The sequence below is a fragment of the Platalea leucorodia genome, assembly GCF_965183815.1.
Source record: "Platalea leucorodia genome assembly, contig: HAP1_HAP1_SCAFFOLD_506, whole genome shotgun sequence".
Lineage (NCBI taxonomy): Eukaryota > Metazoa > Chordata > Aves > Pelecaniformes > Threskiornithidae > Platalea > Platalea leucorodia.
This window is the reverse complement of record NW_028121091.1, coordinates 1-25,143: the sequence shown is the minus strand read 5'-3', so window position 1 is coordinate 25,143 and position 25,143 is coordinate 1. Positions and strand designations below refer to the sequence as shown.

General features: G+C 62.5%; 2 protein-coding genes across 2 annotated transcripts; one reads left to right on the top strand and one right to left on the bottom strand.

Moving 5' to 3' along the window:
- Positions 1 to 1,213: 1,213 nt before the first annotated feature.
- On the bottom strand, positions 1,214 to 5,876 carry LOC309604243 (cytochrome c oxidase subunit 6B1). Its single transcript, XM_082339171.1, has 4 exons — positions 5,729 to 5,876; positions 4,193 to 4,300; positions 2,932 to 3,032; positions 1,214 to 1,372 (listed from the first exon to the last, which is right to left on the bottom strand). Exons 2-4 carry the CDS (start codon positions 4,296 to 4,298, stop codon positions 1,319 to 1,321), a joined length of 261 nt encoding a protein of 86 aa, XP_082195297.1. The 5' UTR covers positions 4,299 to 4,300; positions 5,729 to 5,876; the 3' UTR covers positions 1,214 to 1,318.
- Positions 5,877 to 7,774: 1,898 nt separating this feature from the next.
- On the top strand, positions 7,775 to 18,335 carry LOC309604242 (rRNA 2'-O-methyltransferase fibrillarin-like). Its single transcript, XM_082339170.1, has 9 exons — positions 7,775 to 7,830; positions 9,267 to 9,320; positions 10,320 to 10,478; positions 10,994 to 11,088; positions 12,566 to 12,736; positions 13,337 to 13,469; positions 14,563 to 14,675; positions 16,620 to 16,765; positions 18,270 to 18,335. The coding sequence occupies exons 1-9, from the start codon at positions 7,821 to 7,823 to the stop codon at positions 18,289 to 18,291; spliced, it is 903 nt and encodes a 300-aa protein (XP_082195296.1). The 5' UTR covers positions 7,775 to 7,820; the 3' UTR covers positions 18,292 to 18,335.
- Positions 18,336 to 25,143: the final 6,808 nt, after the last annotated feature.

Below are 25,143 nucleotides of genomic sequence, written 5' to 3'. Positions count from 1 at the left end.
CCACTGGAGATGGATGGAGAAACCATTGAGGTTGGACGTATGGATGGAGAAACCACTGGAGGTGGATGGAGAAACCATTGAGGTTGGACGTATGGATGGAGAAACCATTGAGGTTGGACAGATGGATGGAGAAACCACTGGAGATGGATGGAGAAACCATTGAGGTTGGACATATTGAAGATGGGTGAAGAAACCGTAGGAGATGGACGGATGGACAGAGAGACGGATGGAGAAACCACTGGAGATGGAGAAAGCACTGAAGATGGATGGATGAAGAAACCATTGACGATGGATGGATGAATATAGAGAAACCCTTGAAGATGGATCAAGAAACGACTGAAGATGTACGGATGGAGAAACCACTGGAGATGGATGGAGAAACCATTGAGGTTGGACGTATGGATGGAGAAACCATTGAGGTTGGACGTATGGATGGAGAAACCACTGGAGATGGATGGAGAAACCATTGAGGTTGGACAGATGGATGGAGAAACCACTGGAGATGGATGGAGAAACCATTGAGGTTGGACGTATGGATGGAGAAACCACTGGAGATGGATGGAGAAACCACTGGAGGTGGCCGGGGAGATGCAAGAGGAGGGAGAGAAGGAGCTATGGGTGAAGAAATGGGAGGATGGATGGTGGGACGGGGAGATGGTGGGATGGGGAGATGGTGGGACGGGGAGATGGTGGGACGGGGAGACGGTGGGACGGACGGGGAGACGGTGGGATGGACAGGGAGAAGGTGGGACGGACGGGGAGACCCTGACGCCGTGTCCTCCCCCAGGCCAGCTGCTGGGAGCGCTGCCGCTGCGGGGCCTGGGCCACGCCCTGCTGGGCCCTGGGGACGCCGTGGGCCAGATCCTGCCCCTCCCCCTCCCCGGGGTCCCCTTGGTCCCGTAGCGCCTCTGGCCCCAGGGAGCACCCGGAGGGGACCCGGGTGGCCGGGAGGGGACCCGGGTGGGTGACGTTGTCCCCATCCCCCTCCCCCCACCTTTTAATTAATAAAACCGTTCTCCTTCCAGCTTTGGGCGGGGTCTCTGATCTGTCCCCTCCCCCCCCCCCAGGGGACCCGGGCGTCCGGGAGGGGACCCAAGTGTCCCCACCCTTGGGTCACACCCCCCCCCCCCCCAGTAAAAACCATACCCACCACCAGTTTAACCCTTTATTGGCTGTGCCGCCACCCCCGGTGACGGCGCTGTCCCCTCCCCCACCCCGGTGACAGCCGCGTGGCCCCTCCCCCACCAGGCGATGGCCGTGTCACCTCCCCGCCCCGGGTGACAGCGATGTCCCCTCCCCGGGGGGAGGCGGGCGACGCTCAGATCTTGCCAGGGAAGGTCCCCTCCGCGCGGTACTCGTCCCACGTTGTCACCTGCGGGGTGACACGGCGACAGCGTGAGGGGACGCCAGGGCGGTGACATCACGGGGGTGGCGGTGACGCCACGGGGGACGTGTGACATCGCGGAGGGCGCGGTACCACCATAGGGAACATGGTGACAGCATGGGGGACACAAGGAGCATAGGGACACCACGGGGGACACGGTGACCGCAGTGATGCCGGGGGGACGTGGTGACACCACGGGGGACACGGTGATGTCATGGGAGATGTGGTGACACCATGGAGGACTCAAGAGCTACGGTGACATCATGGACTAGATAACACCATGGCGATTTGGTGACACCACGGGGGGCACAGGGACCACGGTGACACCACAGGGGACACGGTGACACCACGGGGGGCACAGGGACCACGGTGACACCACGGGGGACACGGTGACACCATGGGGGGCACAGGGACCACGGTGACACCACGGGGGACACCGGAACCACGGTGACACCACGGGGGACACCGTGAGGGACTTGGTGACACCATGAGGGACCACAGTGATGCCATGAGGGACATGGTGACACCATGGGGACCTTGAGGGCCACGGGGACACCATGGGGACACCGTGGGGGACCTGGAAGGGACCCAAGGACCATGGGGACACCCATGGGGACACCGTGGGGGACCCAAAGACCATGGGGACACCAGGGGGACACCAGGGGTGACCTGAGAGAGACTCAAGGACCGTGGGGACACCGAGAGGAACCCAAGGACCATGGGGACATCGTGGGGACCGTGAGGGCCATGGGGACACCCTGGGGACACTGTAGGGGACCTGAGGACCATGGGGATGCCATGGGGGACCCGAGAGGGACCTGAGGACCATGGGGACATTGTGGGGACATCATGGGGGACCTGAGGACCATGGGGACACTGTGGGGGACCCGAGAAGGACCTGAGAAGGACCTGAGGACCATGGGGACACCATGGGGGACCAGAGAGGGACCTGGGGACCATGGGGACGTCGTGGGGACATCATGGGGGACCTGAGGACCATGGGGACACCGTGGGGGACCAGAGAGGAACCTGAGGACCATGGGGACATCGTGGGGACATCATGGGAGACCTGAAGACCATGGGGACACTGTGGGGGACCCAAGAACCATGGGGACACCGTGGGGGACCCAAGAGGGACCCAAGAGGGACCTGAGGACCATAGGGACATCATGGGGACATCATGGGGAACCCAAGGACCATGGGGACACTGTAGGGGACCCGAGGACCATGGGGACACCGTGGGGGACCTGAGAAGGACCCGAGAGGGACCTGAGAACCATGGGGACACCATGGGGGACCCAAGAGGGACCCGAGGACCATGGGGACATTGTGGGGACATCATGGGGGACCTGAGGACCATGGGGACACCATGGGGGACCCGAGGAGAACCTGAGAGGGACCTGAGGACCATGGGGACACCCTGGGGGACACGAGAGGGACCTGAGGAGCATGGGGACACCGTGGGGGACCCGAGAGGGACCCGAGGACCATGGGGACAGCATGGGGACGCCGTGGGGACAGGGCGGTGGCGGGGAGGTGGCACTCACCCAGGAGGTGGGGCAGAGGGACTTGTAGACGCGGTAGTACCACTGGCAGGGGGCGGCGTCCGCCCCCTTGGCCGCCATCGCCTTCTCGCAGCGGTGGAAGTCTGGGGAGGGGACAGAGGGGACGTCAGGGGACAGAGGGGACACGAGGGGACCCCGACATCTGGGGAGGGGACAGAGGGGACGTGAGGGACAGGAGGGGACAGGAAGGGACAGGAAGGGACCCTGGTGGCCAGGAGGGGACAGAGGAGGACACAAGGGGACAGGAGGGGAACAGGAGGGGATACAGGCGTTGGGAAGGGACAGGGGGGCTGCTGGTGGCCGGGAGGGGACAGAAGGGGACACAAGGGGACCCTGGTGACCAAGAGGGGACACAAGGGGACCTTGGTGGCCGGGAGGGGATGGTAGGGGACACAAGGAGGACAGAGGGGGACGGGGGGGCTGCTGGTGGCCGGGAGAGGACAGGAGGGGACCCTGGTGGCCAGGAGGGGACCCTGGTGGCCAAAAGGGAACAGAAGGGGATGGGAGGGGACGGGAGGGGACCCTGGTGGCCAAGTGTGGACACGAGGGGACGGGAGAGGACCCTGGTGGCTGGGAGGGGACAGGAGAGGATGGGAGGGGACCCTGGTGGCCAAGAGGGGATAGGAGGGGACACAAGGGGACCCTGGTGGCCGGGAGGGGACAGAAGGGGACATGAGGGGACCCTGGTGACCAAGAGGGGACACAAGGGGACCTTGGTGGCCGGGAGGGGATGGTAGGGGACACAAGGAGGACAGAGGGGGACGGGGGGGCTGCTGGTGGCCGGGAGAGGACAGGAGGGGACCTTGGTGGCCAGGAGGGGACCCTGGTGGCCGAAAGGGGACAGAAGGGGACAGGAGGGGACGGGAGGGGACCCTGGTGGCCAGGAGGGGACAGGAGGGGACGGGAGGGGACCCTGGTGGCTGGCAGGGGACAGGAGGGGACAGGAGGGGATGGGAGGGGACCCTGGTGGCCGGGAGGGGACGGGAGGGGACAGAGGAGACAGGAGGGGACCCTGGTGGCCAGGAGGGGACGGGAAGGGACAGGAGAGGGACCCTGGTGGCTGGGAGGGGATGGGAAGGGACAGGAGGGGGACCCTGGTGGCTGGGAGGGGCCAGGAGGGGCCGGGAGGGGACCCTGGTGGCCAGGAGGGGACACAAGGGGACAGGAGGGGCCGGGAGGGGACCCTGGTGGCTGGGAGGGGACAGAGGGGACAGGAGGGGACAGAGGGGACGGCGGGGCGCACCCAGGTAGTTCTGCCAGCAGTTCTTGGTCTGGTTCTGGTTGGGGAAGCGGCTGTCGAACGGCGCCGTCTTGTAGCGCTCCAGCTTGGTCTTGATGTCCTCCGCCATGGCTGGGGCGATTAACGGGCTAATTAATGGCTAATTAACCCCCCCGAGGGCTAATTAACCCCCCCGGGCTAATTAACCCCCACCCCGGGGCTAATTAACCCCCCTGGAAATAATTAATTGGGTTCCAGAAGTGAGAAAGCGGATGGTAACGGAGCAAGGAGAGCACGTGGGGGGGTAATTAGCAGGCTAATTAATAATTCTCAAATTAATTAATACCCTCTCAGGATTAATTAGCCCCTCCCCGGGATTAATTAGCCCCCCCGGGATTAATTAGCCCCTCCCCGGGATTAATTAGCCCCCCCACCAGGCATAAGAAAGGAGATCGTAATGGAGCAATGGTAATGGAGGGGGAGTTTGGGGTGGGAGGCACCCTCGGGGCTAATTAATAGGGTAATTAATAGGATAATTAATTTATTTCAAGCTAATTAATAAGCCCTTAGGAATAATTAACCCCCCCAGAAAAATTAAGACTTCTAATGAATAATTAATCATCATGGAAAGTAAGAAAGGGGATAGCAACGGGGATGTGGTAATGGAGAGGGGGTGGGAGGCACCCCGGGGGCTAATTAAAAGGGTAATTAGCAGCTAATTAACAAGGTAATTAGCCCCCAGGACTAATTAGCAACCCCCAGGACTAATTAAGGCACCCTGGGAATAATTACCCCCCCCCAACTAATTAATCCCCCCCAGTAAGGTGGCAGTAAAGGAGCATTGATGATAGGGGGGTAATTAATAAGGCAATTAATAGAGTAATTAACAGAGTAATTAAACCTCAGGACTAATTAAGAACCCCCCAGCACTAATAACACCCCCTCAAGACTAAGTAATACCCCCCAATGACTAATTAATACCCCCCCACGACTAATTAATACCCCCTGGGGGTAATTAATCCCACTGGGAATGGGGGGCCAATTAATGAGGATCATTAATAGGGCTAATTAGCCCCTCCCCCTCCCTAATTAGGGGCCGATAATGGGGGGGGAGGAGCAGGATCCATGGAAGGGGAGGGGCTGAGAGGGTTGGGGGGGGGCTCCCAGTGCCCCTCCAGTGCTCCCAGTAACCCCTCCATGCCCTCCCAGTAACCCTCCAGAGCCCCCCCAGTCCTGCCAGTAACCCCCAGTGCTCCCAGTAACCCTAGTGCTCTCCCAGTCCCCCCAGTAACCCCCAGTGCCCGCCCAGTTCCCTCCCAGTTCCCCCCCAGTGCTCCCAGTAACCCCCCAGCTCCCCCCCAGTGCTCCCCGTAACACCCCAGTAACCCCCCAGTGCTCCCAGTTCCCCCCCCCGTGCCCTCAGTAACCCCCGTAGCGCTCCCAGTAACCCCCAGTGCCCGCCCAGTGCACCCAGTAACCCCCCACTCCTCCCAGTTCCCCCCCAGTGCCCTCCCAGCGCTCCCAGTAACCCCCCAGTGCCCTCCCAGTTCCCCCCCTCACCGGCTGCCGCCGACTCCCCTCAAAGTGACTTTCACCGCCGCCGCCCTCCCGCCGGAACCAACGAGACGCAGCGGAAACGCAGCGCGCCGCCGGAAATGACGCACTCTCCCTTAAGGAACCGAAGGGGAGGAACCACCGAGACGCGGCGGGTGGAGCGCCTCAGCCGGAGGGCGGGGGCCGGCGCTCGGAGGACTCCGGCGGCGATAGAGAGGAGGTGGGAGGACTGAGCGTCGCCCAGCGGCGGGAGGACCCGGGCCCTGTCCCAAAATACCCCAAAACGGCCCCAAAACGCCCCGAAATGGCCCCAAAACGCTTCCAGGACCCCACATTTGGCGTTAGCAGCATCCTCGTGCCCTAAAATACCCCTCAGCCCCCCCAAATAACCCCAAAATATCCCCCAGGGCCCCCCTAGATGGCCCGAAAAGGCCCCCAGGACCCCCGAAATCCCCATTTCTCTCCCCAAATCCCCCTCAGGACCCCCAAAACTCCATTTCTGTCCCCAAATCCCCCCCCGGACCCCCAAAATCCCCGTTTCTGTCCCCAAATCCCCCTCAGGACCCCCAAAACTCCATTTCTGTCCCCAAATCCCCCCCCGGACCCCCAAAATCCCCGTTTCTGTCCCCAAATCCCCCCCAGGACCCTCAAAACGCCCATTTCTGTCCCCAAATCCCACCCAGGACCGCCGAAATCCCCATTTTTCTCCCCAAATCTCCCTCAGGACCCCCCAAATCCCCATTTCTCTCCCCAAATCCCCCCCCGGACCCCCAAAATCCCTATTTCTGTCCCCAAATCCCCCTCAGGACCCCCCAAATCCCCATTTCTCTCCCCAAATCCCCCCCCGGACCCCCAAAATCCCTATTTCTGTCCCCAAATCCCCCTCAGGAGCCCCAAAATTCCCATTTCTGTCCCCAAATCCTCCCGGACCCCCTAAAATCCCGCCAGCCCCTCCAAAATCCCCATTTCTGTCCCCAAATCCCACTCAGGAGCCCCCAAAATGACCCCAAGACCCCCCAAAATCCCCATTTCTATCCCCAAATCCCCCTCAGGACCCCCAAAATGACCCCAAGACCCCCCAAAATCCCCGTTTCTGTCCCCAAATCCCCCTCAGAAGCCCCCCAATCCCCCCAGGACCCCCCAAATCCCCATTTCTCTCCCCAAATCCCCCTCAGGAGCCCCCCAATCCCCCCAAAATCCCCATTTCTCTCCCCAAATCCCCCCAGGACCCCCAAAACCCCCATTTCTGTCCCCAAATCCCCCTCAGAAGCCCCCAAATCCCCCCAGGCCACCCCAAAATCCCCATTTCTCTCCCCAAATCCCCCTCAGAAGCCCCCAAATCCCCCTTTCTCTCCCCAAATCCCCCTCAGGAGCCCCCAAATCCCCCCAGGACCCCGAAAATCCCCATTTCTCTCCCCAAATCCTCCCCAGGACCCCCAAAATCCCCCAGGACCTCCAAAATCTGCATTTTTCTCCCCAAATCCCCCTCAGGACCCCCAAATGCCCCCCAGTACACCCCAAACCCCCCATTTCTCTCCCCAAATCCCCCCCAGGACCCCCGAAATCCCCATTTCTGTCCCCAAATCCCCCCCAGAACCCCCCAAATCCCCATTTATGTCCCCAAATCCCCCCAGGCCCCCCCAAAATCCCCATTTCTCTCCCCAAATCCCCCTCAGAAGCCCCCAAATCCCCCCCAGGACCCCCAAAATCCCCATTTCTCTCCCCAAATCCTCCTCAGGAGCCCCCCAATCCCCCCAGGACCCCCGAAACCCCCATTTCTCTCCCCAAATTCCCCTCAGGAGCCTCCCAAATCCCCCCTAGGACCCCCAAAATCCCCATTTCTGTCCCCAAATCCCCGCGGCCCCCCCCGGTCCTGTTCGGGGGCCGCGGGCGGGCGCTAGGACCCGGGGGAGCCGCTGCCGCTCCCGCCCTCCGCGGTCACTTCCGCCCGGCCTGGGGCGGGGCCGTGACGCCGGGCGGGCGGAAGGCGCGTGCGCCGCGCCCGGGAAGGGGCGGGGCCGGCGGGCGGGGCTTCCGGTTCCGGGGGTGAGAGAGAGGGAGAGGCGCGTGCGTCCCCGCGTGGAGCAGCAGCGGCGGGATGAGGCCAGGTGCGGACTGGGGTAACTGGGAGGCACTGGGAGGGGATTGGGGGTTACTGGGAGGGGATTGGGGGGGACTGGGAGGGTATGGGGGGGACTGGAGGTTACTGGGAGGGACTGGGGGTTACTGGGACAGGATCGGGAGGGACTGGGGGTTACTGGGAGGGACTGGGGGTTACTGGGACAGGATCGGGAGGGACTGGGGGTTACTGGGAGGGACTGGGGGTTACTGGGACAGGATTGGAAAGGCCTGGGGGTTACTGGGAGGGGATTGGGAGGGACTGGGCGTTACTGGGAGGGACTGGGCGTTACTGGGAGGGACTGGGGGTTACTGGGACAGGATCGGGAGGGACTGGGGGTTACTGGGAGGGACTGGGGGTTACTGGGACAGGATTGGAAGGGACTGGGGGTTACTGGGAGGGGATTGGGGGGCACTGGGAGGGATTGGGAGAGGATTGGGGATTACTGGGAGGGGATTGGGGGGGACTGGGGGTTAGTGGGAAGGGATTAGGGGGACTGGGGGTTACTGGGAGAAGATTGGGTGTTACTGGGAGGGGGTTGGAGGGACTGGGGGTTACTGGGAGTGACTGGAGGTTACTGGGAGAGGATTGGGGGGGACTGGGGGTTACTGGGAGAGGATTGGCGGTTACTGGAAGGGGATTGGGGGGACTGGGGGTTACTGGGAGGGGACTGGGGGTTACTGGGAGGGACTGGGAGGGGATTGGGGGGACTGGGGGTTACTGGGAGGGACTGGGATGTATTGAGAGAGGATTGGGGGACTGGGAAGGGATTGGGGGGGACTGGGGGTAACTGGGAGGGGAGTGGGGGGACTGGGAAGGGATTAGGGAGACTGGGAGAGGATTGAAGGGACTGGGGGTTACTGGGACAGGATTGGGGGTTATTGGGATGGGACTGGGGGAGGGACTGGGAGTTACTGGGAGGGACTGGGGATTACTGGGAGAGGATTGGGGGGCACTGGGAAAGACTGGAGTGGATTGGGAGAGGAGCGGGGGATAACTGGGAGAGGACTGGGGGGGACTGTTTGGGTAACTGGGAGAGACTGGGGGTTCCTGGGAGGGGATTGGGGGGGCTGGGGGTAACTGGGAGGCATTGGGGGTGCTGAGAGGTGACTGGGATGGGATTGGGGGGGACTGGGGAGCACTGGGATGGGACTGGGGGGGACTGGGAAGGCATGGGGGGTAACTGCGAGAAATGAGGCGATACTGGGTGGTAACTGGGATAGACTGGGGAGCAACTGGGATGAGTTGGGGGGTGAGCGGGAGGGATGTGTGGGGTGGTCAAGCCAAACTGGGAACACTGGGAGCCTGTGGGGGGCAACTGGGAGTCTGTGGGGTGTTACTGGGCAGGTACTGGGAGCCTCCTGCAGCCATCCCAGTCTGCCCCAGTGCTCCCAGTTGCCCCAGTCTGATGCCGGTTTCTGGCAGGGTTCAGCCCCCGGGGGGGGCGCGGTGGCCGCGGCGGCTTCCGGGGGGGCCGAGGTGAGTCCAGTCCCTCCCAGTGCTCCCAGTAAGGCCACTCCTGCCTGTACTGGGAGCCCCAGTTCTTTCCCACTCTGCCCAGTTTTCCCCTGTTTCCCCCCCAGCCTGACCAGTTCCCCACCAGTATACTCAGTTACTTTTTTGCCCCACCCCCAGCATGCTCACTCTCCCCCCAGTATAGTTCCAGTATGCCCAGTTCCCCTCCAGTGCCTCCCCCAGCACTCCCAGTCCCCTCCAGTGCCCTCCCCAGCCTCTCCCAGTAAGCCCAGTCCCTCCCAGTAACCCAAGTTTCCTTCCCAGTTTCTTCCAATATGCCCAGTTCCCATCCTAGTGTCCCTCCGAGCAGTCCCAGTCCCTCCCAGTAACCCCAGTTCCTGTCCCTGTTCCTCCCAGTATGCCCAGCCCTGCTCCCAGTACCCTCCCAGTAACCCTGGTCCTCCTCCCCGTCCCTCCCAGTCCCCCTCCCAGTCCTTCCCAGTGACCCCAGTGTCTCCCCCAGTCCCCCCCAGTTCCTCCCACCCCCCCAGTTCTTCCCAGTGCCCCCAGTCCTCTTTCCACTCCCTCCCAGTAACCCCAGTCCCCCTCTCGGTCCCTCCCAGTGCTCCCAGTGTCCCCCTCCCAGTCCCTTCCAGTGCCGCCAGTCCCCTTCCAGTCCTCTCCCTGTCCCTCCCAGTGCCCCCAGTCCCCTCCCAGTTCCTCTCAGCCCCCCCCCAGTAACCCCAGTCCCTCTCCCAGTCTCTCCCAGCCCCCCCCAGTAACCCCAGTACCCCTCCCAGTCCCTCCCAGCCCCCCCCAGTCCCCCTCCTAGTGCCCCCCAGTAACCCCAGTCCCCCCCCAGTCCCCCTCCCAGTGCCCCCCAGTCCCCCTCCCAGTCCCTCCCAGTGCCCCCCAGTCCCCCTCCCAGTTCCTCCCAGTGCCCCCCAGTAACCCCAGTCCCCCTCCCAGCCCCTTCCAGCCCCTCCCAGTGCCCCCCAGTAACCCCAGTTCCTCTCCCCACAGGCGGCTCCTTCCAGCCCCGGGGGGGCTCCCGGGGGGGCGGAGCCTTCGGGGGGCGGGGCCGAGGAGGCCCCCCCCGGGGGGGGAGGGGCGGGGGCCGGGGGGGCCGCGGCGGCTTCAAGGGGGGCAAGAAGGTGACGGTGGAGCCCCATCGGCACGAAGGTGGGGCAACTGGGGGGCACTGGGGGGGCCCGTGGGGCACTGGGGGGGCCTGTGGGGCACTGGGGGGGCACTTGGGGGGGCTATGGGGCACTTGGGGGTACTGGGGGGGCACTTGGGGGTCCCCTGGGGCAGTTGGGAGGCATTTGGGGGGGGCTATGGGGCACTTGGGGGCACTGGGGGGGGCACTTGGGGGTCCCATGGGGCACTTGGGGGGCACTGGGGGGGCTATGGGGCAGTTGGGGGGGCACTTGGGGGGTCCTGGGGGGGCACTTGGGGGTCCTGGGGGGGCATTTGGGGGTCCCATGGGGTAGTTGGGGGGTGCTATGGGGTACTGGGGGGCATTTGGGGGTCCCGTGGGGCAGGTGGGGGGGCTATGGGGCAGTTGAGGGGCACTGGGGGGGCTATGGGGCACTGGGGGGGGCAGTTGGGGGGGCTATGGGGCAGTTGGGGGGCGCCATGGGGCAGTTGGGGGGTGTTGGGTGCCGCCGTGGGGCAGCCGTGGGTCCCTGCTGCAGGGGTGTTCATCTGCCGGGGGAAGGAGGACGCCCTGGTCACCCGCAACCTGGTGCCGGGGGAGTCGGTCTACGGGGAGAAGAGGATCTCCGTTGAGGTACTGGGAGCTACTGGGAGGGACTGGGAGGGGACTGGGGGTCACTGGGAGGGAGCTGCGGGCAATGGGGAGGGGGTAAGGAGGGACTGGGAGCCACTGGGAGGGGGTAAGGAGGCACTAGGAGGGAGTGGGAGGGAAGTAGGGGAGGTTAGGAGCTACTGGGAGGGGACTGGGTGTCACTGGGAGGGACCTGTGGGCAATGGGGAGGGGGTAAGGAGAGACTGGGAGCCACTGGGAGGGGGTAAGGAGGCACTGGGAGGGACTGGGAGCCACTGGGATGAGATAAAGAGGGAGTGAGGCAGAAGTAGAGGAGGTTAGGAGGCACTGGGAGGGGATTGGGGGTAACTGGGAGGGACTGGGGGCAATTGGGAGGAGCAAGGAAAGACTGGGAGGCACTGGGAGGGGACTGGGGGTAACTGGGAGGGACCTGTGGGCAATGGGGAGGGGGTAAGGAGGGACTGGGAACCACTGGGAGAGGGTAAAGAGCAACTGGAAGTCACTGGGAGGGAAGCAGAAAAGGTTAGGAGCTACTGGGAGGGACTGGGAGCTACTGGGAGGGGACTGGGGGTCACTGGGAGGGAAGTAGAGAAGGTTAGGAAGCACTGGGAGGGCACTGGAGGTAACTGGGAGGGACTGGGGGCAATTGGGAGGGGGTAAAGAGGGACTGGGAGGGAAGTAGGGGAGGCCAGGAGATACTGGGGTATACTGGGAGACGGTTGGGAGGGGACTGGGGGTAACTGGGAAGGACCTGGCGGCAACTGGGAGGGTGTAAGGAAGCACTAGGAGGGAATTGGGGAAGTCAGGAGATACTGGGAGGCACTGGGCGACGACTGGGAGGCACTGGGAGGGGAGTAGGGATAACTGGGAAGGACGTGGGGGGAACTGGGAGCGGGCGAGGAGGGACTGGGGAGAACTGGGAGAGAACCGGGAGGGATGCGGGGGAACTTGGAAAGGAATTGGTGGCACTGGGAGGGCGCTGGGGGTAACTGGGAGAAGTGGAGTACACCACTAGAACCTTCTCAAGCTCCATACTGGGAGCACTGGGAGGTGGCACTGGTAGCACTGGGAGGGTGTAGGCACCCATAGGACGTCCCAGTGGGGGGGTGACATGTCCCCACGTGTCCTTGTCCCCATGGTGGTGCCACCAAGGCTGAGGGCACCTCCAGGATCTTCTGAAGGTCCCACCAGGACCTTCTCAAGCTCCATACTGGGAGCACTGGGAGGTGGCACTGGTGGCACTGGGCAGCTGTGGGTGCCCATGGGGTATCCCAGCGGGGGGGTGACGCGTCCCCACGTGTCCCTGTCCCCATGGTGGTGCCACCAAGGTTGAGGGCACCACCAGGACCTTCTCAAGGTCCCAGTAAGACCTTCTCAAGCTCCATACTGGGAGCACTGGGAGGTGGCACTGGGCAGCTGTGGGTGCCCATGGGGTGTCCTAGCAGGGGGGTGACACGTCCCCACGTGTCCCTGTCCCCAGGACGGTGACACCAAGGTGGAGTACCGCGCCTGGAACCCCTTCCGCTCCAAGCTGGCGGCGGCCATCTTGGGCGGCATCGACCAGATCCACATCCGGCCGGGGACCAAGGTCCTGTACCTGGGCGCCGCCTCGGGGACAACGGTGTCACACGTCTCCGACATCGTGGGACCGGTAAGGGCGCGGGGCCACCCCGGCCTTGGGGACGTCACCATGGGGCCCTGGGGTGAGGGGACGCGACTTGAGGTCATCAACGCCTTGGGGACAACCTGGAGGTGGCATCTGCGTCTACTTGGGGACATCCTTGAGGGCCTTTCGGGACGTCACCGTGGGACAAGGGGACGTGGGGTGGCACTGGGAGCCCCTTGGGGACGTCACCGGGGGGTCATGAGCCCCTTGGGGACAGCTTGGAGGTGGCATCTCCGTTAGGGACATCCCCATGGGTGGTGGCTCCATGTCCTTGGAGGTTTTCTCCACCTTGGGGACCTCAGGGATGTCCCCATGGGTGGTGGCTCCATGTCCCCAGAGGTGTCCCCACCTTGGGGATGCCCCGACGTCCCCATGGGTGGTGGCTCCATGTCCTTGGAGGTCTTATCCACCTTGGGGACCTCAGGGATGTCCTCATGGGTGGTGGCACCATGTCCCCGGAGGTGTCCCCACGTTGGGGACCTCAGGGATGTCCCCATGGGTGGTGGCTCCATGCCCCCGGAGGTGTCCCCACCCTGGGGACCCCCGATGTCCCCCTGGGCGGTGGGGTGACCTCCCCGTCCCCAGGAGGGCCTGGTCTACGCCGTGGAATTCTCCCATCGCTCGGGCCGTGACCTCATCAACGTCGCCAAGAAACGCACCAACGTCATCCCCGTCATCGAGGACGCCCGGCACCCCCACAAATACCGCATGCTCATTGGTCAGTCGGGGCGGGGGGCGGGGCCAGGGGGGCTTGGGGCTCCTGGAGAAGAACTTGGGGGGCTTGAGGAGGTCCAGGAGAAGATTTGGGGGGTCTTCAGGGGGGGTTTGGGGGTTGGGAGAAGGCCTGGAGGCATCTCAGGGGGGGTTTTGGGTGCTGAGGGCATCTCAGGTGGGTTTGGGGGTGCTGTGAGGGACCTGGAGAAGAAGTTGGGGGTCCTCGAGGAGAATGTGGGGTGTTGAGAAGGTCGAGGAGAAGATTTTGGGGTCCTCAAGGGGGTTTGGAGGTTGGGAGAAGGCCTGGAGGCATCTCGGGGGGGTTTTTTTGGGTGCTGTTGGGTGCTGAGGGCACCTAAGATGGGTGTTGAGGTGATGTTGGGGTCCTCGAGGAGAATTTGGGGTGTTGAGAAGATCCAGGAGAAGATTTTGGGGTCCTCAGGGGGGTTTGGAGGTTGGGAGAAGGCCTGGAGGCATCTGATGGAAGTTTTTTGGGTGCTGTTGGGTGCTGAGGGCACCTAAGATGGGTGTTGAGGTGATTTTGGGGTCCTCGAGGAGAATATGGGGTGTTGAGAAGATGCAGGAGAAGATTTTGGGGTCCTCAGGGAGGTTTGGGGGTTGGGAGAAGGTCTGGAGGCACCTGGAGGCATCTGATGGAGGTTTTTTGGGTGCTGTTGGGTGCTGAGGGCATCTCAGGTGGGTTTGGGGGTGCTGTGAGGGACCTGGAGAAGAAGTTGGGGGTCCTCGAGGAGAATGTGGGGTGTCGAGAAGATCCAGGAGAAGATTTTGGGGTCCTCAGGGGGGTTTGGAGGTCGGGAGAAGGCCTGGAGGCATCTCAGGGGGGGTTTTTTGGGTGCTGTTGGGTGCTGAGGGCACCTAAGATGGGTGTTGAGGTGATGTTGGGGTCCTCGAGGAGAATTTGGGGTGTTGAGAAGATCCAGGAGAAGATTTTGGGGTCCTCAGGGGGGTTTGGGGGCCGGGAGAAGGCCTGGAGGCATCTCAGGGGGGTTGTGGGTGCTGTTGGGTGCTGGGGGGGGGTCAGGGTGCCCCCGGGGGGATTTTGGGGTGCCCCTGATTTTGGGGTGCCCCCCACCCAGGCATGGTGGACGTCATCTTCGCGGACGTGGCGCAGCCGGACCAGACGCGGATCGTGGCCCTCAACGCCCACAACTTCCTGCGCAACGGCGGCCATTTTGTCATCTCCATCAAGGTAACCAGTATGCACCAGTACGCACCAGTACCCGGCGCTGGGAACCAGCGCTGAGCCATAACGGGGTTACAGGAACCAGTAGCAGGGCACTGGGAAGCTGTAAGGACCAGTAACAGGCCACTGGGAACCACTAACAGGCCACTGGGAACCAGTAAGCACCAGTAACAGGCCACTGGGAACCAGTAAGCACCAGTAACAGGCCACTGGGCAGCAGTAAGCACCAGTAACAGGCCACTGGGCAGCAGTAAGCACCAGTAACAGGATAGTGGGAACCAGTAAGGACCAGTAATGGGGCCCTGGGAACCAGTAAAGACCAGTAGTGGGATTCGGGGAACCAGTAAGAGACAACTAGGAGCCAGTAAAGGCCAGTAAGAGGCAACTGGGAACCAGTAAAGACCAGTAGCAGAGCACTGGGAGCCAGGAACGACCCAGGAACAGGCCCCTGGGAGCCAGTAAAGACGCGTGGTGGGATACTGGGAGCCAGTAAGGACCAGTAGTGGGATACTGGGAACCAGTAAGAGGCAACTGGGAGCCGGTAAGGGCCAGTAAGAGGCAACTGGGAAGCAGTAAAGACCAGTAACAGAGCACTGGGAGCCAGGAACGACCCAGTAACAGGCCCCTGGGAGGCAGTAAAGGCCCATGGTGGGATACTGGGTACCAGTAAGGACCAGTAGTGGGATACTGGGAACCAGTAAGGACCTGTAAGAGAAAACTAGGAGCCAGTAGGAGGCAACTGGGAAGCAGTAAAGACCAGTAAAGGCCACTGGGAGCCAGGAATGACCCAGGAACAGGCCCCTGGGAGCCAGTAAGGAGCCGTGGTGGGATACTGGGAACCAGTAAGGACCAGTAGTGGGATACTGGGAACCAGTAAGAGGCAACTGGGAGCCGGTAAGGGCCAGTAAGAGGCAACTGGGAAGCAGTAAAGACCAGTAACAGAGCACTGGGAGCCAGGAGTGACCCAGTAACAGGCCCCTGGGAGGCAGTAGGGAGCTGTGGTGGGATACTGGGTACCAGTAAGGACCAGTAGTGGGATACTGGGAACCAGTAAGAGGCAACTGGGAGCCGGTAAGGGCCAGTAAGAGGCAACTGGGAAGCAGTAAAGACCAGTAACAGAGCACTGGGAGCCGGGAGTGACCCAGGAACAGGCCCCTGGGAGCCAGTAAGGAGCCGTGGTGGGATACTGGGAACCAGTAAGGACCAGTAGTGGGATACTGGGAACCAGTAAGAGGCAACTGGGAGCCAATAAGGGCCAGTAAGAGGCAACTGGGAAGCAGTAAAGACCAGTAACAGAGCACTGGGAGCCAGGAACGACCCAGGAACAGGCCCCTGGGAGGCAGTAAAGGCCCATGGTGGGATACTGGGAACCAGTAAGGACCAGTAGTGGGATACTGGGAACCAGTAAGGACCTGTAAGAGAAAACTAGGAGCCAGTAGGAGGCAACTGGGAAGCAGTAAAGACCAGTAAAGGCCACTGGGAGCCAGGAATGACCCAGGAACAGGCCCCTGGGAGCCAGTAAGGAGCCGTGGTGGGATACTGGGAACCAGTAAGGACCAGTAGTGGGATACTGGGAACCAGTAAGGACCCGTAAGAGACAAGTAGGAGCCAGTAAGAGGCAACTGGGAAGCAGTAAAGACCAGTAACAGAGCACTGGGAGCCAGGAATGACCCAGGAACAGGCCCCTGGGAGGCAGTAGGGAGCTGTGGTGGGATACTGGGAGCCAGTAAGGACCAGTAGTGGGATACTGGGAACCAGTAAGAGGCAACTGGGAGCCGGTAAGGGCCAGTAAGAGGCAACTGGGAAGCAGTAAAGACCAGTAACAGAGCACTGGGAGCCAGGAGTGACCCAGTAACAGGCCTCTGGGAGGCAGTAGGGAGCCGTGGTGGGCGGGGCGCCGGGGCCCAGTCCGGCCCAGTCCATCCCAGTAAGGCCCAGTGCGGGCGGCAGGCGAACTGCATCGACTCGACGGCGGCGCCCGAGGCCGTCTTCGCGGGGGAGGTGAGGAAGATGACGGGGGAGCAGATGAAGCCGCAGGAGCAGCTGACGCTGGAGCCCTACGAGAGGGACCACGCCGTGGTGGTGGGCGTCTACAGGTGGGACTGGGAGGGACTGGGATGGACTGGGAGGGGATTGGGAGGGACTGGGACAGGCTGGGAGGGACTGGGAGGGGTTAGGAGGGGACTGGGAGGGACCACGCCGTGGTGGTGGGCGTCTACAGGTGGGACTGGGAGGGACTGGGATGGACTGGGAGGGGATTGGGAGGGACTGGGACAGGCTGGGAGGGACTGGGAGGGGTTAGGAGGGGAGTGGGAGGGACCACGCCGTGGTGGTGGGCGTCTACAGGTGGGACTGGGGGCACTGGGAGGGACTGGGATGGACTGGGAGGGGATTGGGAGGGACTGGGACAGGCTGGGAGGGACTGGGAGGGGTTAGGAGGGGACTGGGAGGGACCACGCCGTGGTGGTGGGCGTCTACAGGTGGGACTGGGAGGGATTGGGAGGGACTGGGACAGACTGGGAGGGGATTGGGAGGGACTGGGACAGGCTGGGAGGGACTGGGAGGGGTTAGGAGGGGACTGGGAGGGACCACGCCGTGGTGGTGGGCGTCTACAGGTGGGACTGGGAGGGACTGGGAGGGGATTGGGAGGGACTGGGACAGGCTGGGAGGGACCACGCCGTGGTGGTGGGTGTCTACAGGTGGGACTGGGAGGGACTGGGAGGGGATTGGGAGGGACTGGGACAGACTGGGGCAGGCTGGGAGGGACTGGGAGGGGTTAGGAGGGGACTGGGAGGGACCACGCCGTGGTGGTGGGCGTCTACAGGTGGGACTGGGATGGACTGGGAGGGGATTGGGAGGGACTGGGACAGGCTGGGAGGGACTGGGAGGGGTTAGGAGGGGACTGGGAGGGACCACGCCGTGGTGGTGGGTGTCTACAGGTGGGACTGGGAGCACTGGGAGGGGATTGGGAGGGACTGGGACAGACTGGGACAGGCTGGGAGGGACTGGGAGGGGTTAGGAGGGGACTGGGAGGGACCACGCCGTGGTGGTGGGCGTCTACAGGTGGGACTGGGAGGGGATTGGGAGGGACTGGGACAGACTGGGGCAGGCTGGGAGGGACTGGGAGGGGTTAGGAGGGGACTGGGAGGGACCACGCCGTGGTGGTGGGCGTCTACAGGTGGGACTGGGAGGGACTGGGAGGGGATTGGGAGGGACTGGGAGGGGTTAGGAGGGACTGGGACAGACTGGGAGGGGATTGGGAGGGACCATGCCATGGTGGTGGGTGTCTACAGGTGGGACTGGGAGGGGACTGGGATGGACTGGGAGGGGATTGGGATATATTGGGGAGGGATTGGGATATGCTGGGAGGGAGTGGGATAGACTGGGAGGGGATTGGGAGGGACTGGAAGGGGACTGGGACAGACTGGGAGGGGATCGGGATAAACTGGGATATACTGGGAGGGGATCGCAAGGGATTGGGACAGACTGGGAGGAGACTGGGTTATACTGGGAGGAGGCTGGGAAGGGACTGGGGGGGACTGGGATGGACTGGGGGGCGCTGGGGGCAGTCACGTGACCGAGGTGCCCCTCTCTCCCCAGGCCCCCCCCCAAGCAGAAGTGACGTCACCTCCCGGGGGGGCGGGGCCTCCCGCGGCCCCGCCCCCCGCTTTGGGGCGGGCGGGGGGCGGGGCCTCATTTAAATAAAGGGAAAATGGCGGCTCGTGCTGGGGTCATTAATTAATGGGGTCATTAATTAACGGGGGGCCATTAATTATTGGGTCATTAATTATTGGGTGATTAATTAATGGGGTCATTAATCAATAGACAAGTGATTAATTAATGGAGGAGTAATCAATGGAGAGGCTAATTAATCAATGGAGGGGTAATTAATCAATGGAGGGGGTAATTAACAGAGGAATAATTAATTAACAGGGTAATTAATCAGTGGAGGGCTAATTAATTAACTGAGGGAGTAATTAGTCCCCTGCTGGGGCTAATAAATCTTCTGGGGACTTAATTAATCCTATTAGGGGCTAATTAATCCTATTAGGGGCTAATTAATCCTATTACAGCTTATTAATCTTATTGGGGTGATTAATTACCTGGGGTGATTAATTATTTGGGGAGGTAATTAATTATCTGGGGTAATTAATTATCTGGAGGGAGTAATTAATACCCAGGGGGTAATTAGCCTTCTTGGGAGCTTAATTAATCCCATTGGGGTAATTAATTATCTGGGGTAATTAATTATCAGGGTAATTAATCCCCAGGGGGTAATTAATAATCTAGGGGATTAATTAATTCTATTGGGGGCTTAATTAATCCTATTGGGGTAATTAATTATGCTGGGGGCTAATTAATGTCCATGGGGAAATTAATTAATCCTGTTGGGGTAATTAATCTTATTAGGGGTAATTAATCATGCTGAGGGGGTAATTAATGCCCATGGGGGGTAATTAATTAATCCTATTAGGGTGTAATTAATGCCCTTGGGGGTAATTAATCCCCAAGGGGTATTAATTAATTATCAGGGAGGTAATTAATGCTCAGGGCAATTAATTTTTCCTATTAGGGTAATTCTATTAGGGGACAATTAATTATTTTGAGGGGGTAATTAATGCTCAGGGGGTAATTAATTAATCCCGGGGGGGTAATTAATCCTAATCTGGGCATAATTAATTTTCTGGGGCTATTAATTAGTCCCGGGGGGGTGTAGTTAATATTCGGGGGTGATTAATATTCATGGCGAGTGATTAATATTCATGGATTAATTAATATTCGTGGGGGTAATTAATGATGTGGGGGTAATTAATCCCCGAGGGGGTTAATTAATCATCGGGGTAATTAATTATTGGGGGTAATTAATCCCCCGGGGCGGGAGGGGGCGTTCGCCCGCCGAGGGGGCGTGGCTCCCTTAAGCCCCGCCCCTTAGCGCCCAGTGGGGGCGTGGCTACAGCCGAGGCCCCGCCCTCCCCCTCGGGCGGGGCGGGGCCCGGCGCGCCGCGCTGACGCCGAGTGGGCGGGGCGAAGAGGAGCGGAGTGGGTGGAGCCGCCCCGCTCATTGGTGGGAGCGGGAGGGCATCCGGCGTTTCGATTGGCGGAGGGCGGGGGGGCGGGGCGGCGCCTGCGCAGGAGGGAGGCGGCGGCGGCGGTTTGTTGTGGCCGCCATTTTCCTCGGGCATTACTGGGAAATCCCCGGGGCGCCGCCGCCGCCGCCCCGGCCCCGGCCCCGGCCCCGGCCCCGCCGCCGCCTCCGCCCCGCTCCGCCGCCGCAGGTGAGACCCCGCCGCCGGGGCCCGCGTTACCGGTACCGCTTGTCCTCCGTCGGTTCCCTCCCCCCCCGGGCCGCTCCCTCACGGGGTTCCCCCCCCCCCCCCGGTACCGGTGCCTCGGCCCCGCCCCCCCCTCCCCCCCAGTGGCTCCCGGGGACTGGGACCAGTATGGGCTCCCCCGGAGTAGTGGGGAGCGACCAGGTCTCCCAGGACCGGTAGGGATCTCCCGGACCAGTATGGATCCTCCGGGACCAGTATGGATCTCCCAGTACAGGTGTGACCCTCCCAGTACATCTACGGATCTCCCAGTTCTCCCAGTATAGGTGTGACCCTCCCATGACCAGTATGGATCCCCCAGTTGTCCCAGTAGCAGTATGACCCTGCCAGGACCAGTATGGATCCCCCAGTTCTCCCAGTACAGGTGTGACCCTCCTGGGACCAGTATGACCCTGGCAGGACCAGTATGGATCCCCCAGTTCTCCCAGGACCAGTATGACCCTCCCGGGACCAGTATGGATCCCCCAGTTCTCCCAGTACAGGTGTGACCCTCCCATGACCAGTATGGATCCCCCAGTTGTCCCAGTAGCAGTATGACCCTGCCAGGACCAGTATGGATCTCCCAGTTCTACCAGGACCAGTATGACCCTCCCAGTACGTGTATGGATCCCCCAGTTCTCCCAGTACAGGCATGACCCTCCTGAGACCAGTATGGATCCCCCAGTTCTCCCAGGACCAGTATGACCCTGCCAGGACCAGTATGGATCCCCCAGTTCTCCCAGTACAGGTGTGACCCTCCTGGGACCAGTATGACCCTCCCGGGACCAGTATGGATACCCCAGTTCTCCCAGAACCAGTATGTATCCCCCAGGACCAGTATGACCCTCCCGGGACCAGTATGGATCTCCCAGTACTCACAGTACAGGAGTGACCCTCCTGAGACCAGTATGGATCCCCCAGTTCTCCCAGTACCAGTATGACCCTCCCAGTACAGGTGTGACCCTCCCAGGACCAGTATGGATCTCCCAGTACCAGTATGACCCTCCCAGGACCAGTATGGATACCCCAGTTCTCCCAGGACCAGTATGACCCTGCCAGGACCAGTATGGATGTCCCAGTTCTCCCAGTACAGGTGTGGCCCTCTCAGTACCTGTATGATCCTCCCAATACCAGTATGGATCCCTCGGGACCAGTATGGCCCTGCCAGGACCAGTATGGATCCCCCAGTTCTCCCAGTACGGGTGTGACCCCTTCAGTACCTGTATGATGCTCCCAGTACCAGTATGGATCCCCTGGCACCAGTACAACCCTCCCACTACCAGTGTAGGTCTCCCAGTTCTCCCAGCACAGGTGTGACCCTCCTGGGACCAGTATGACCCTTCCGGGACCAGTATGGATCTCCCAGTTTTCCCAGTACAGGTGTGACTCTCCCACGACCAGTATGGATCTCCCAGAACCAGTATGGCCCTGCCAGGACCAGTATGGATCCCCCATTTCTCCCAGTACAGGTGTGACCCTCCTGGGACCAGTATGGATCTCCCAGTTCTCCCAGTACCAGTATGACCCTCCTGGGACCAGTATGGATCCCCCAGTTCTCCCAGTACAGGTGTGGCCCTCTCAGTACCTGTATGATCCTCCCAATACCAGTATGGATCCCCCGGGACCAGTATGGCCCTGCCAGGACCAGTATGGATGTCCCAGTTCTCCCAGTACAGGTGTTACCCTCCCAGGACCAGTATGGATCCCCCAGTTCTCCCAGTACAGGCGTGACCCTCCCAGGACCAGTATGGATGTCCCAGTTCTCCCAGTACAGGTGTGACCCTCCCAGGACCAGTATGGATCCCCCAGTTCTCCCGGGACCAGTATGGATACCCCAGTTCTCCCAGTGCAGGCATGAGCCTCCCAGGACCAGTATGGATGTTCCAGTTCTCCCAGTACAGATGTGACTTCCCAGAACCAGTATGGATCTCCCAGTTCTCCCAGTACCAGTATGACCCTCCCAGGACCAGTATGGCCCTGCCAGGACCAGTATGGATCCCCCAGTTCTCCCAGTACAGATGTGACCCCCTCAGTACCTGTATGATCCTCCCAGAACCAGTATGGATCCCCAGAACCAGTATGACCCTCCCAGGACCAGTATGGATCTCCCAGTACTCACAGTACAGGAGTGACCCTCCTGAGACCAGTATGGATCCCGCAGTTCTACCAGTACCAATATGACCCTCCCAGTACAGGTGTGACCCTCCCGGGACCAGTATGGATCCCCCAGTTCTCCCAGTGTAGCTGTGACCATCCCAGTACCAGTATAGATCTTCCAGTACCAGTATGGATCCCCCAGTCCCACCCAGTACCAGTACGATTCTCCCAGTACTAGTGTGGGTCTCCCAGTTCTCCCAGTACAGGTGTGTTCCCCCCATACTGGTTTGGGCCCCCCAGTACTGGTTGGACATTCCAGTCCTGGCCCAGTTCCTCCCAGTCCCATCCCAGTTCCCCCCTCCACAGCATCCCAGTCCTGTCCCAGTTCCCCCTAGTCCCATCCCAGTTCCCCCCAGTCCCCCCCCCCCCAGTAAACTGAGGCACGGATCCCCCCTTCCCCCAGTGCTCCCTCCCAGTCCCCCCCCACCCCATACTGGGCCATACTGGTTTCACCTGGCTCCTTCCAGCCCCCTAATGCCCCCTGCGGGGGGGGGGGGGGGGGGGGGGGGGGGGATTTATGCCCCGCCCCCTCTCACAGCCATGGCCCCGCCCAGCACCGCCACCTCCCTATTGGCTACTGAGGAGGGTGGGCAGCCAATGGGAAGCCTGTTGCCATGGCAGGATCAGCCGGGCACCCCTCCCCCCCCACGTTCACTCTGGGCCCTACTGATGGCGGGGGGGCGTGGTCTCCCGGGGGGCGTGGCCAGGCTGGGGGCACCCGCCCTGTTCACTCTGGGCCCTACTGATGGGCAGGGGGGGGGGGGGGGCGCACCTTTTGTGTGCGTTCACTCTGGGCCCTACTGGTGGCTGGGAGCAGGGTTTTTCCACCCCGGAGGCTGAAACTGGGCCGGTTTGGGGGCGCGTTCACTCTGGGCCCTACCGATGGTCGCACGTTGTTCTTGGCCCTTCCGAGAAACGGGATCGGGCTGCGTTTTGTGTCCGTTCACTCTGGGCGCTACTGATGGCTGACCCTCGATTGATTCCCTCCCAAGCGAGGAGATTGGGCCGTTTGTTGTGCGCGTTCACTCTGGGCCCTACTGATGGCGGGGAGCGGGGGGTTTTCTACCTCAAGGGATGAAATTGAGCCTGGTTTTGTGCGCGTTCACTCTGGCCCCTACTGACGGTCGATCCTCGATCTTGCTTGCTCCGGTTGATGAGAGCGGCTGTTCGTTGTGCCCGTTCACTCTGGGCCCTACTGACGGTCGACCACGGATATATTCCCTCCAATTGAGCCATTCCTCGTGTGCGTTCACTCTGGACCCTACTGATAGCCAACAGCTCCCTCCTCCCTCGGGTGGCCGGGGCGGGGTTGGGGGGGGCCAGGGCTGATTCTGGGGACCCCCCCCCACCCCCCACCCCGCTCGCTCTCCCCACAGGTGGCGGCAGCCGCGGCCGCAGCGCAGGATGCCGGGGGCCGACCTGGCCGGTGCGTTTGGCTCGGCTCTGAGCCCGCCATGTCGGGTCAGCCCGGCCATGCCCCCTTCGCCAGCCTCCAGCCCATGGCCGAGCCCCCCCAGGTACCCCCAGAACGGGGTGGGGGGGGGACGTGGGCACCCCTGGGACCCCCAGGGGGGCACTAGGACCCCTGGGACCCCTGAAATGGGGCAGGGGGGCACTGGGACCCCTTGGGGGGCACCCATGGGGCCCTGGGGTGGGCACTGGGACCCCTGGGACCCCTGAAATGGGGCAGGGGGGCACTGGGACCCCTTGGGGGGCACCCATGGGACCCCGGGGTGGGCACTAGGACCCCTGGGACCCCTGAAATGGGGCAGGGGGGCACTGGGACCCCTGGGGTGGGCACTAGGACCCCTGGGACCCCTGAAATGGGGAGGGGGGGCACTGGGACCCGTGGGGGGGCCCTAGGACCCCCAGGACCCCTGAATTGGGTGGGGGGAGGCCCTGGAACCCCTGGGGGGGGGCACGAGCACCCTTGGGGGGCACCTATGGGACCCCGGGGGGGCACTGGGACCCCTGGGACACCTGAAATGGGGCAGGGAGGCACTGGGACCCCTGGGGGGGGGCACTAGGACCCCTGGGACCCCTTGGGGGGACACGAGCACCCTTGGGGGGCACCCATGGGACCTGGGGTGGGCACTAGGACCCCTGGGATGCCTGGAATAGAGCAGGGGGGGACACTGGGACCCCTTGGGGGGACACGAGCCCCCTTGGGGGGCACCCATGGGACCCGGGGGGGGCACTGGGACCCCTGGGACCCCTGAAATGGGGCAGGGAGGCACTGGGACCCCTGGGGGGGGCACTAGGACCCCTGGGAGCCCTGAAATAGAGCAGGGGGGCACTGGGACCCCTGGGGGGGGGCACTAGGACCCCTGGGACCCCTGAAATGGGGCAGGGGGGCACTGGGACCCCTGGGGGGACACGAGCCCCCTTGGGGGGCACCCATGGGACCCCGGGGGGGCACTGGGACCCCTGGGACCCCTGAAATGGGGCAGGGAGGCACTGGGACCCCTGGGGGGGGGCACAAGGACCCCTGGGACCCCTGGAATGGGGCAGGGGGGGGCACTGGGACCCCTGGGGGGACACAAGCACCCTTGGGGGGGCACCCATGGGACCCCGGGGGGGCACTGGGACCCCTGAAATTGAGAGGGGGGGCGCTGGGACCCCTGGGGGGGACACAAGCACCCTTGCGGGGCACCCATGGGACCCTGGGGTGGGCACTAGGACCCCTGGGACCCCTGAAATGGGGCAGGGGGGGCACTGGGACCCCTTGGGGGGACACGAGCACCCTTGGGGGGCACCCATGGGACCTGGGGGGGGGCACAGGCACCCCTGGGACCCCTGAAATGGGGCAGGGAGGCACTGGGACCCCTGGGGGGGGGCACTAGGACCCCTGGGAGCCCTGAAATAGAGCAGGGGGGCACTGGGACCCCTTGGGGGGACACGAGCCCCCTTGGGGGGCACCCATTGGGACCCGGGGGGGGGGCAGAGGCACCCCAGGGCGCCCCCCCATCCCTGCCCCCCCCCCCCCAGATCCTGCCGGAGCTGAGCCT

What these genes read in the sequence shown, in the direction of transcription:
- LOC309604242 (XM_082339170.1), top strand. An exon ending in AGAAGAGGATCTCCGTTGAG is followed by an intron (nt 11,089 to 12,565) that starts GTACTGGGAGCT and finishes CCCTGTCCCCAG; the next exon opens with GACGGTGACACCAAGGTGGA. An exon ending in CAAATACCGCATGCTCATTG is followed by an intron (nt 13,470 to 14,562) that starts GTCAGTCGGGGC and finishes CCCCCCACCCAG; the next exon opens with GCATGGTGGACGTCATCTTC.
- LOC309604243 (XM_082339171.1), bottom strand. Translation starts at nt 4,298, where the DNA reads ATGGCGGAGGACATCAAGACCAAGCTGGAGCGCTACAAGACGGCGCCG. An exon ending in CTGCTGGCAGAACTACCTGG is followed by an intron (nt 3,033 to 4,192) that starts GTGCGCCCCGCC and finishes TCCCCTCCCCAG; the next exon opens with ACTTCCACCGCTGCGAGAAG. An exon ending in CCCTCTGCCCCACCTCCTGG is followed by an intron (nt 1,373 to 2,931) that starts GTGAGTGCCACC and finishes GTCACCCCGCAG; the next exon opens with GTGACAACGTGGGACGAGTA.